This window comes from Merops nubicus, unplaced genomic scaffold, assembly GCF_000691845.1.
Source record: "Merops nubicus isolate BGI_N331 unplaced genomic scaffold, ASM69184v1 scaffold13011, whole genome shotgun sequence".
NCBI lineage: Eukaryota > Metazoa > Chordata > Aves > Coraciiformes > Meropidae > Merops > Merops nubicus.
In genome coordinates this window covers 31,719-44,198 of record NW_008589066.1, presented here as the reverse complement: position 1 = coordinate 44,198, position 12,480 = coordinate 31,719, and the positions used below count along the sequence as shown (strand labels likewise).

The following is a 12,480-nucleotide window of genomic DNA, read 5'->3' as shown; positions in this document are numbered from 1 at the left end:
AAAAAAAAAAAAAAGCCAACCAAAAAACCCCTAAGATCACCTAAAACCCAAACTCGTATTCATTATCTTTACTGGCTGTTTGGATGGAGCCTCCTGGAAGCACATTTTGTTAATGAACGGAACGTACCTTTCAGAGCACAGACGCTACATTGACTTCTGCTCGCAAATCCTCAGCAAACTCAAACCCCAAGAAGTCCCAGAGGATTCACATCCTGGGCAAACTCCAGCTCCCAGGACAAAAAAAGCATTGAAAAGTATAAATTCCTTCTTCTCATCATCTGCATTCTTGGTTCAGATTCTACCTGGACCCTCAAATATGTAATGCTATATTTAACCCATTAACAGGCACCATTATTTCACTCTGGTGGTTTGTATGACTGTGTGTACACATAGGTATTTATGGTTAGCAGCTGTGGAACAATTTTTAAAGTCATGATAAGATTTATTACTTACATTTTCAGGGGTACGTGAAAAGCCCTGTATGGAAAGAACAAAACTGAGCAGCCACTGATCAGTGTAAGAACCAAACTTCAGAGCATTAGAACATGTTTATACATTAATTTTTATTTCTGTTTACATAAGATTTTTACTTAAAGCATATTTGAAACATGATGGTGCACACATGAATGTTACTTGCTTAGTAAGCACAGTTAGTATCTGTGAATTTACTTTGGAAGAAGTTTTGTACCACCTCCAGCCACACGCCAGTCCCCATCAAGGAGAGCCTTGTGCGAATCCCAGCAGCCAGAGCAGAGCTTCCCCAGAGAGATACACCCCTGCACGTAGGAGTAATTCAGATAATCAGAAAGTACAAGATTTTGCACCAAAAAGAGGACACGGTGCTGAGTTGCAGGATGTGCTGCAAGAGCTATCTGCTTCTCTAGGCTTCTGAAAAGGGAGTGGATCCCCAATGGGTATGTAGACAGGGAGGGGGTATGGCACATCTGTGGAGCACAGGACAAAGTCTCCTTTGCTTGACTGCTCCTGTCATCTAAATTCTGTTTGGCACAGTTTGCCACGTTCATAGTGGTTATTAAGCTTCCAAGCTAATCTCCAGGTAAAGACACTGGGAAAGCTTAGAGTTATTTTTCCAAGCTGCCTTGAAACTCAGAAAGTACAGTTGACTTGCAAACGTTAGGAAGCAATGGTAAAAAATATGTTTAGGATCATTCATTAAAAAAAAAAAAAAATAAGGCAACTTTAAAACTATTATTTTTATTTTAAACCTTAAAATTCTCCCATAACTGACAGAGGTAACAAAGTCTCAACTGTAGCTCAGCCCCTAGCAGGGCAGAACATGGTCTGGTTTTACGGCCCACGTTCAACAGAAGTCCTAGACGGTGGAGAATATGGGACTGAATCAGTGTAACTGAGGAACCATAAATCTTCAGTGCTTTAGAGTTTCCTGAGCAGAGGTGAGAGAAGAAGAAATTTGTCTCTAGCTGTCAGTGTAAATTTTTCATTAAAATGCTGAAGGGCTTTTTTAAGATGAAAAGTAAACTGCTTATGCAGCACTTTTGGCAGAGCTGCACAAGAGAATCGCAAAATCCCTCCACAGATTTTGGTCCTCCAGCAAATACAAACGATGCTACAGCTTTCCTCATTGAAAATAGGATAAGAGCAAATATGCTGACAAGGAAAATATGAGTCCATACAACTTCACATCCAATTTAAACAAAGTTCACATCCATTACAAGCTGGGAAGCATGTTCATATTCAAGAGGAACCTGTTTTCTTGTGCCTCAGCAGAACATCCTTAGAGACAAATAGGGGTTGGCCTACTTCTGAGTAGGATGTTCATTCCTTTTTTTTTTTTGGGAATTGTGCCAGCATAAGAAGGTGATTCCTAAAATATGACCTAGAAGAAGGTTTTTAAGTCAGAGTAAGCCTGGATGTAGACTTACCCCACACTGTTTTTGAAGTAAAACTGCGAGTGCTCCCTGGAGGTGCAACCTCAGCGGGTCTCTAGTCCTACCTCCTGCTCAGAGCAGGGACGGCTGTGGGGTCAGAGATGGTTGCTCGGGGATTTATCCAGTCAGGTCCTGAAAAATTCCAAGGATGGGGACTGCACAACCTCTCTGGGCAACCTGCTCCACTGCCAGCCTGCCCCAATGGTGAAGTGTTGGTCTAGTGTGGTGTTGGTTGTTGGAGGTTTATCAAAGGCCTACAGAAACAAAAGTTATGAGCTGAATAGGGATATGGCAGTCAGATTGACTGTAGGAGGAAGGCAATAAGCAACTACTGACATGTGCTGCTGCTCTTTTATCCATTCCAGGTGTACAATGTTCACTATACTATGAGCATTAATGGAAAAGTACAAGATGGATCAATGGAAATAGATGCTGGAAACAACTTAGAGACATTCAAAACAGGAAGTGGGAGTGAAGAGGCTGTAGAAGTTCATGACTTTCAGATTGTGAGTATTGCCACCCACGCAATACAGTGCTCCAGCACTGGACTCTAAGGATACTCTGCCCTGCCTCAACTTCTCTGCCCAGCTAGTCTCAGGTTCTGGCCCCTAACTAACCACAGAATATCCTGGCACTCCCAGCTTATTTTCACAGCAAGACATGCATTTTCCCCAAAAAAAATTTTAAGTGTCTCTTAGGGATAGGCCATACCAGGTCCCACCCCAGGAAGGAGTATAGATGACACTGGATCCCTTTTGGCTCCATGTAACACCTTGCATTTTCAAAACACTGAACAGAGCTACAACACGTGCTCTTGAGGCCTTGCTAGAAAACCATTCTGTCAGGTTGTGACACAGCCCTTGCATGATTGCCTGTCGTCTGAACTGGAAAAGCCACCTGCTCCTCCCAAAACCATCCCTGTTTTAGGAGCATAGGGTCAACACAGTAAGCCAAGTAGACACCAAGAGATCACTTACACAGTGTTGGACTCAGGCAGCTTCTTCTGCCTCAAGAATGGGAGCTGCTCTCCATGGCTTAGCATGGGTTCAATCCCAGGGGAGATGATGGAGGTGCTTACTTGGCATACCTCATGTGCCTGTGCACCAAATGCACAGTGTGGGGCACTTGGGCTGACAGCAAGCACATTTGGGTACCCCAGCAGTTTGGCTGTGGCTACTCAGCACAGACCCTAGACTAACATGCCAAATCTCAGCAGAGCTCAACAGCTCAGAGTGTTTCACTGAAGTGCATCACCTCTGAGCTACTAAAGGCACATCTCTGTGATGTTGCAGAAACCTGTTTACAGTGCCCAAATCCTCCAGTTAATCTTCTCAGGTGTGAAACACTCTACTTCAGAGTTAAGTCCTCTGTAAGTCAAAGCAGCACCTAAAACAAAGATGCTGCTGCTAGGAAGACTTACCCAGGGCTTCTAGAGCAGCCACCTTCCCCTTGTTGAGTCTAGAAAGGCAGGGAAATTCAACTCGTTGGCTTCTCGACAAGTACGAACAAATCCCCACCAGGAGACTCAGGACCCCGACTTTCCCAACAGCTGTGGTACAGCTTTTATGAAACTCTCATTAACTTCACCATAGCAACATTATTAGCAGCTGAATGAAAGCACCCACAATGAGCTCTTCTCATTTGCTTTCACCATTCGACATCTGCACCAGCCCACTGGAGAGATGCTGAATTCATATTGCCTCTGTGTGTGCTGCTGGTAAGCCAATGTCTGTCACAACCAGGTCAGAAGTCAGCTTCCCAACACCAACCAGCTAACAGGACCTCCCAGGGGTGGTGCCCACTTGTAATTACAGCAGGCCAGGGACAGAATCACCAAAAGCAAAGGGAGGTTGCCAGCTGGGTTTTGAGCCAAGAATGCACATAAAGAAGAAAGAACTTGCAGAGATGCATTTCCAACAGGCAAGTATTTACATGAGCAGCTTTGGATTGATTTGCACCACTCAAACAATTGCATGGTCAGTGAAGACTTGGATTTGGCAGTATTAGGACACCCCTGGCACACTTGGTGCAATGGTGCACCACAAAGTCTCATTCCCCTGTGCACCCATGCCTGCACAGTCATCCCCTTTCTCACTGCTTTAGAATTAGTGATTTTGTTTTGATGAGTGTCTGTCCAGCTGTACAGGACTTGCAGGCACACAGGATGAGACTCAGGCGCCTCAGTACTGTCCATCTCAGGCTGCGCTAGATGTCCAAGGTATCCATGATGCCTGTACAAGGCAGGTGAGAGGAGTCACGATGACATCCATGCCCACGTGTTCTGGCAAGGCAGAAACCCAGCACACTTCAAATGGCACTGGATAATTACATTTAAATGGTTGAAAGGCACTTGTGCAACCCTATGAAAACCACAGAAGTTTTGCCATCTACCAGAAAGTGTCTAATTGATAATGTAAAAGAGAGCTCTAAAACCCAAAACCCTACAGAAACATAGAAGTGACAGACAATGTTCCCATACCAAAATGCTGATGCCCAAAGTGCTGGCACAGGGCTGACAGATATGACCCAGGACTTGCAGGAGACCTGCAGCCCTCTGGAGCTGCTGGGATATCCTTTCTCTTGCTTGAAACTAGACATGGTTTAGGCAACTGCATTTCACCCTCATAGACCAGATGAAGGAAGTCCCACACACAGATTTCTGCACCAAATTCCCTATCGTGAGCTTCCCCTTGCTGTCACAGACACTTGTGTGTATAAATTGGACCAAGCTGCCCCCATGTTTTTGTCAGTCTGTGTCATAAGGGTGGCGCATCACCAGCTAACACGATCTTCAGGCTGCCTACGTTAGGTGCTAAGTTACAGTTCAAATCATGTCAACTGATTCCTTAACAGAGCTACTCCAAGGAGCCTACAGCGGGCACGGAAGCAGTTACATAAAACACCCCCATCTTTCAGAAGTTGAGTGAAAACTTTTAGACCCAGTTGACCAAAACTGTCAAGCTAAAATGACGAGGGAAGAACATTTTATTGCATCTGGCTTAAAGTAAGATTTAACCTTCAGACTAAAAATTCAGTGGCAATTTTAGCAGAGCTGGGGTGCTTTCTCAGGGGCGGTGGCGGGGAGCTGGAGGGCTGCAGACAACCCCCTGCCTTCTGCTTTTGCAGGGCATAACTGGAATCCGTTTTGCTGAAGGAGAAAAGTGTTACATCAAAGCTCAGCCAAAAGCTCACGTCCCTGAAGTTGATGCTATGACTAAAGTGAGCCTCTCATCTGAGCTGGTAAGGGATCATTTATTTATTTATTTTAAACAAACCTTTGTACAGAGAGGGTCTTAAAGTTGTATTTCAATACAAATAAAAATGACATTCGAAAGCTGCTGTGGATAGTGGTAGGGTTATTGAAGGTAAGGTAGGATAGTTGAGGGTTCATGGACTGATTTCAAGAGATCCCTGAAAGGTAAGAAAAGCAAGGCTGGTGTCAGATCTGTCACTGTGTCCAGGGCATCATGAGGCACTGACTGGCAGAAGCCACAGACCAATTTCTACCAGATCCATAGGGGCCCTCAGTGATGGGACCATCTGCCTGAGATCAGGTGGTGCACAAGGCTGGAAAGGAGAGCATGGAATAAGCAGCTGCTTTAGGCAACGCAAAGAGGGATCATGGTAGATCCCAGGAGATTTCTTTCAGCACTTCTGAGCAGAACCTCTCCTGACCTCACATTGTAAAAAAAATCCTGTCACTTGAGGTGCACAAAGAGCCGAGTTTCCCAGAGCTCAGCCCCGCACACCCTTCGCTCACACGGGAGTGGCTCTGGTGACCAGTACAGCTGAGCCTGGATGCTGGTGGTGGCTCAGCCACCAGCAGGAGAGCACAGGAGAGCCACAGCCCCTTTCCCTGGGTTTGCTCTGCTCCTGAGGAAATAAAAGCAGATCCAATCATGAGGAGTGGCTGAGGGACCTGGGTTTGCTTAGCCTAGAGAAAAGGAGGCTGAGGGAAGACCTTACCACTCTCTACAACTATCTGAAAGGAGGTTGCAGGAAGGTGGGAATCAGCCTCTTCTTCCAAGTAACAAGTGATAGGACAAGAGGAAATGGCCTCAAGTTGTACCAGGGGAGGTTTAGGCAAAACTTCTTCACTGAAAGGGTTGTCAAGCATTGGAACAGTCTGTGCAGGGAAGTGGTGGAGTCACCATTCCTGGAGGTATTTAAAGACGTTTAGATGAGGTGCTTAGGGACATGGTTTAGTGGTGGACTTGGTAGAGTTAAGTTAACGGTTTCACTCCATGATCTTCAAGGTCTTTTCCAACCAAAATGATTAAACCATTCTGTAATTATCTAGTAGAGAGGCACTGTTCAAACTGTACCTGCTTGCAGTGGTGCTTTTGTGATTATGTTTAGTAATGTGATTACTAAACATGTACTTTAAAACGATGGGGAGAACAGTATAAATCCAAGCAGCAAGGCACCAGCAATAGTACAAAGCCTTCTGAAGCTGGTGGGATTTTCTCCATGATGGGGAAGAGATTTTACCTAAATTTCAGGCAGAAACCTACATTTTTCCCACCTTGCCTTATTTCAAAGGCAGGCTTCTTGACCTGATTAACACTATTGCCTAAAGTCAAGTTTTTAGTTTTTCATCTTTTTACAAGAATGAAGTTATAGTCTTGAAGATATTACCCTAAAATAGCCAAAAAGTTACTTCTAATCTTCTATCTGGCTACAGTAAACCTCTTTCCTTATCCTTTTTTTCTGTGCATCTTCTCCAAAGATGCATCACCTATGCATCTGCTCCAATAAATTGCATGCACCAAGGCCAAAACAAGCAGCTGACTTAGTGCTAACATTGGGATATCAACCTTTCCCTGTTGCTTGACTTGCCAGGTCAGATGTACAATGGAAATGGCAAAGTAGTATTTTTCTTTCTAGAACAAGCCCTCTTTCTGGTACGTATGTATCTAGGAGAAGGTATGTATATGCCGTTTCCATAGAATTGTAGAAAGGTTTCGGTTGGAAGGGACCTTAAATTAAAGATATCTCATTCCAACCCCTCAGCCATGGGCAGGGACACCTCTTATTAGACCAGGTTGCACAAGGACCCATCCAACCTGCTCTTCAACACATCCAGGGATGGAGCATCCGCAGCTTCCCTGAGCAAGCTATTCTAGTGTCTTATCACCCTCATAATAAAGAATGTCTTCCTAATTTCTAATTTAAATCTGCCCTCTTCCAGTTTGAAGTCCTGTCACTAAAAGTTCCTGGTAAAAAGTCCCTCCACAGCTTTCTTGTGGCTTCCAGTATCTGAAGAGGGCCTACAATAAGGCCTCCCTGGTGTCTTCTCCAGGCTGAACAATCCCAACTCTCTCAGCCTGACCTCGTAGGAGAGGTGTTGCAGCCCTCTGACCATCTTCCTGGCCCTCTTCTGGACCTGCTCCAACAGGTCCATGCTCCTCTTGTGCTGTGGGCTCCAGGGCTGGATGCAGTACTCCAGGTGGGGTCTTGTGAGAGCACAGTAGAGGGGAGAATCATCTCCATTGACCTGCTAGCCATACTTCTTCAGATGCTGCCCAGGATACAGTTGCTTTCTGGGCTGAACTCGAACATTGTTGGCTCAAGTTGAGGTTTTGATCAACCAGCGCCCCCAAGTCTTTCTCCTCAGGACTGCTCTCAATCCATACTCTGCTCAGCCTGTATTTGTGCTTGGGATTTCCTTACAACATGTCATAACCAATGCTGCCTACAAAAGTGGCTGGTTAAAATAAGCTTTTATAGAGACCCAAACTCTGCCTGCTCACAAGTCAGCATCGTTTCAAAGAGAAACAAAGGATATTTTTATTTCTGAAAATTAGATTCAGATATTTCTGATGCTGATGAAAGTTTAAGTTGGAGAATATAAATAAAGAGCACTTCTCACTAGACAGATTGGATAGCGAACTTAAATTACTTGAGACCTACAAAAGAAATCAATAAACACACTAAAGGAACAACAACGACAGAATAAATTGATCTAGTCAGTTACATAACAAGTTTTGATGACTTTTATGGAAGCAATTTAGCATTTTAACTTTGAAATCATACTGTTTTTCATGATTCAGAAGTTGGTTTTCTTTTAATATTTCACTGTTGCTATAAAATACTTACACATTTTATGTAAAATAATACTTTGAACTAACAACTTTAAAGAATCAATCACTGGCATTTTTCTACATTACTTTGAAGATAGGAACCAAAAACCTGCAGGGTACACTTCAAAAAGGCAGGCTCCTTTAACTTGCACTTCAAGCTTTTGGTCAATTGAATTGCTTTTACCAAATGAGACCTTTAATCAGACCGATCACATTGACTTAAAACTGGAAGCTGGAACAGTTCTCAAGCTAAAATCCTTTCTAAAACTTCTGAACGAGATTCCTCCCCCCCACACTGTAGATATAGTTGTACCCTGGGAATACATCAAACAAGTACAGGGCATGATAAAAAATGAGGGTCTTGGGTTTAGCTGGTGTATTTCATTGCTACTTTGCTGAAGGTAGTAAAACTTCACAGTTCCTTCCACCTGAAAATCTAGCACTTTGGGCTGAAAGATCTCTGACACCTTGTCCTTATACATAGGCAGAAAGCTTTCCAAGACAGCCGGGTGAAATCTTAGCCCCAGCAAGGCTGGCAGGAGTTTTGCCATCCATTCCAGTGGTGGCAGCCCTTCCTCAGGCTTTGGCTCGGTGCGATTGGTTCACGTCCATGAAATACGAGGCTGCTCGGCATTAGCTGCAGCGGATGATCTACAGTTTGACACTCAAGAATTAACAGCCAGCAGGCACGTGACTGTTCACTGAGCAGCAATGGATTTATGCTCTTCTATTTGCAGGAAGATGAAATCATGCCTGTGAGATTTGATGAAAACTCTCTTATCTGGGTGGCTGCAGACGAGCCTATCAAGCATAACAATTTCCTAAGCCCTAAAATTTTAGAGCTTTGCGGGGATCTTCCAATTTTCTGGCTGCGACCAACATATCCCAAAGGTAACGTTTCTTTCATTTGAAAAGTATGCTATCCCTCCCTTCATCTAAATACCTTCCCAAAAGCAGGTTTGCCACCGAGACTTGCACATCTGGGAAACCAGGACCCTTCCCTTGGCCAGCGTCTCTTTCCAAGCCATAGTGGGTGGGGGCTGAGATTGTCAGTTTGGAGTTTACCCACATTACTAGACATTTTGCACTCTTTTATCTCCTCAGACAATTTATATAGCCCATGTGAGTGACTTGCTATAAGACAAAACAATCCCAGAGAGGTCAGCCTCCTTCTACAAGAGGACAAGGCAGAAGATTAAACTAGCCCCCAAAACATTTATGCAGCTGACACCAAATAGCAGGAACAAGATATCTGGGCCAGAGCTGGGGAATATCAGGCTCCTGATCTAGGATCATACTCTGTCCTGTCTCCTAACCCTCTTCTCCAGAGGTTTTCAGTGGAGTGGAAGGATGAGGTACTTCAGTTAGGCAACCGGTGGATGAAGTTTATGAGGTCCTGGGGGAAAAGCTGAGCTTAGCAAAGGTGTTCAGGAATCACCAGAGGGACAGCAATTTCTCCAGGTGACTTCCAGGCTTGGGAGGAGAGGAGAAGGCTTGGAAAGATTTACTCCTCTTTAGTTCAGCTAATATTAGAACACTCAAAGAGAGGGGAAAAAAAAAGAAGAAAAAGAACAAGGAAAAGCCCACCATATTTTAGAGCATCCGTGGATCCAAACTGCCAATATTTTTCACTTTTCTCATGATTTTGCATATCTCACTGAGTGACAAAAGAGCAGTATCAAAGCTATCCAGAAGCTGTTTTCACCAGGTTCACCAGCTGCCCTTGGAAGGAGGGCACCACTCTGTCACAAAAGCACTTTAAAAAAAAAAAAAAAGGAAAAAGGATGTGTATGACTGGTCTCGCTAGTGTTGGCAACTGCTGCTAAGGTAACATCAGTGACCAGGGTAGGTCAAAGAAATCAAGAGGTCTCACACCCATTATGCCTCAAGGGGAAGAAGAGGAGGGGGGGGAAAAAGAAAATCTCCTACCCCTTTGGACTGACCTTGGCTGCAGATACAACACAGGAAGCCAAGCAGCTCCCACAGGGATGCTCATCAAGTTTGCCACCACACAGTTCTGTCCTTCCCTCTGCCCCTCCCCCTCCCCCTTTTTTTTCAGTATTTAAAGAAATCACTGAAACCTTAGATAATGTGTGGATAAATACAAGGACACACTGAAGATTATCCTCTTGTGATTATTTCTTCAGATAACCAAAGGAGAGAAATGAAGAGGAACAAACGCCAATCAGAACCAAACTTTGATATCGAAGACTTGGAAGCTGCTAATGAAGAAGTAAACTCCAGGTTGCCCACCATGCAGCTGACTCAAGAGCTTGACCACCAGTCTAATGAAACCAGCCCAATGGGACAAGAAACAGATCAAACATTTAATCCAGATAACCCATATAATGTAAGCATTTGCATTGTAATCTTTTTTCAGAGCCCGAGACTGATGTAGACAGGAAATACAGGTCACGTGGACTGAGTCTGTCCTTTTTTATTATTAAACCTGCACAGTGTTTGCCTGTTCAGCTTTTCTCTGAAATTACAGAGTTGTAAAACACCTAGGAAGCTCAAAAAAAAGTCTTCCATCAGTCCTTTTCTCCCTTCCTCATCCCAGTTTTCATTAGACTTCAGTGTAAATCAAGCACAAGTGCTTGTGGTGGCAAGACTGATACCAAGTTGCTTTCCTGGGTTTCCAGGTCCATATGGAAGCAGAATTGGAGAGATCTGATAGGGATAGCACCTTCTGAAAACAAAGCAAAGTTGGTCTTGATCAGACAGCTGAACCCCATAATTTGCTGACAACATAGAGTCCAGTAGCTAGAAACATACTCTGCCCTCAGACAGAAATTAGTATGAGAAGTGACTATTGCAGAGTAAAGCAGTAGTAGCGTCTGGTTGCAAAGAGATTAAAGTTAGGCAAAATAAATCTGTTTTCTCAGCCTCTTCTCTATCAGGGCAAACAGCCCTAGTCTAGCAAGCAATTCACAGAGGAGAACCTGTTTAGAGACACCAGCAGTGGGTGGAAGATGAGTGTCACAAAGCTCGTTCTTACTCTTCAAGGGGAGGCAGCTCACAGGGAGAGCAGAGGAGCTGCCCTGAGGTGTCTCAACACCTCTGCTGGGCTGCAGGGAAGCTGACTGGACAGTATGCACCTTCCAGTCTACTGCACCAGCGCCAGACAATTTACACCCACCATTTGGTGCAGCAGGAGCAAGTCATTCTAATGTAACACTGTCACAAGATAAATGCCTCCTGCTTTGGAAGTAAGTCCCAGCTTTGACTTGACATTTATGGAACAGCAGGAGATCATTATACTGTGACAGCATTCTGCCGAGTTGACATCCCTTAATTAAACTTAAATTAATCACTCCAAATAAAGTGGATCTAAACCAGCTCTCTCACAAGGCCAGTAGAACAGCAGCAGCACTAGAATGTAACCTCTCCTCACAGCTGCTAACGTGGCCATGGGGTCTGAGCTGCCCCATCTCTGAAGGGCAGCGGCAGAACAACTGCCACAGGTTCGTTCTTCCAACCAGAGTCCCTAGGCCAAATGGAGAACATCCAGTCAGCTATGGCCACCAACTCGACTTCCCTCAGCCTGCAGGGTGGGGTTCACCTTCTCCAACAGCGACTGTGTAGATGCCTATATCCAAGCTTTCTTCAGACACCCGTTCATTCGAGTAAAAAGGGCCATTAATTATATAGCAGCTCTTTACTGTAGGGTGAAATGAACCCTTCCCAGAGCTATTTCTCTTCACCCACTCTGAGTGGAGTCTGCACCATGAGCTCAAGTGTAGAAGTTCACATGGCAGCTATCTGAATTCAAGGATGATGAATCCTGCCCAAGGGAAGAACTCTCTCCCTGCTCTCAGGGCTGGGAATGGGTTGCTGGGGGCCCAATGACACCAAGCTGTCACTAGCATCCTCTACAAGCCTGGACAAGAGATGGCACCTTTCTGTGCCTCAGCTTTTCTGTGTGCTGTTAGTTTTCTGAATGAAAAATATTCAGGTAAAAGCGCTAAGGAGATGATATTTAATATTTAATATTTTACATTTCAGCAACTGGAAGGTGAAGGGCTGGCTTTTGACCCCATGCTGGATCACCTAGGTGTGTGCTGCATTGAATGCAGACGAAGCTACACACAGTGCCAGAGAATTTGTGAGCCTCTCATGGGCTACCACCCGTGGCCTTACAACTACCAAGGCTGCCGCACTGCCTGCCGAATCATCATGCCCTGCAGCTGGTGGGTAGCTCGAATCATGGGCGTCGTGTGAGAAGAACCAGTCAGGGCCTTGGCAAGGGAAGCAGGAACACGATGACGACGAGAAACTGGTAGAAAACTGCAACCAAAGCAGCAGCAGCAGCCTGGCTTTTAAAATCAGTGTGTGCTACTGCACCAAAGTCAGGTCAGATCCTCTAACTGTAAATAAAAATCTTTAAGTTAATATTCTATTAGCCTAACAAATGACAAGGGTATACTAGCACTCACTGAGTTAAAAAATAAGACATCCCAAAACAGGACAGTATTAAACTTTGCTCA

General features: G+C 44.6%; 1 protein-coding gene across 1 annotated transcript; it reads left to right on the top strand.

Annotated features, from left to right (window-relative positions):
• Window positions 1–2,275: 2,275 nt before the first annotated feature.
• On the top strand, window positions 2,276–12,214 carry LECT1 (leukocyte cell derived chemotaxin 1; the record flags this gene model as incomplete). Its single annotated transcript, XM_008949462.1, has 5 exons — window positions 2,276–2,416; window positions 5,037–5,150; window positions 8,731–8,884; window positions 10,141–10,343; window positions 11,999–12,214. Coding segments are annotated over 5 exons (828 nt in total), but the record flags the coding sequence as incomplete, so codon positions are not given.
• Between the last annotated feature and the right edge of the window lie 266 nt (window positions 12,215–12,480).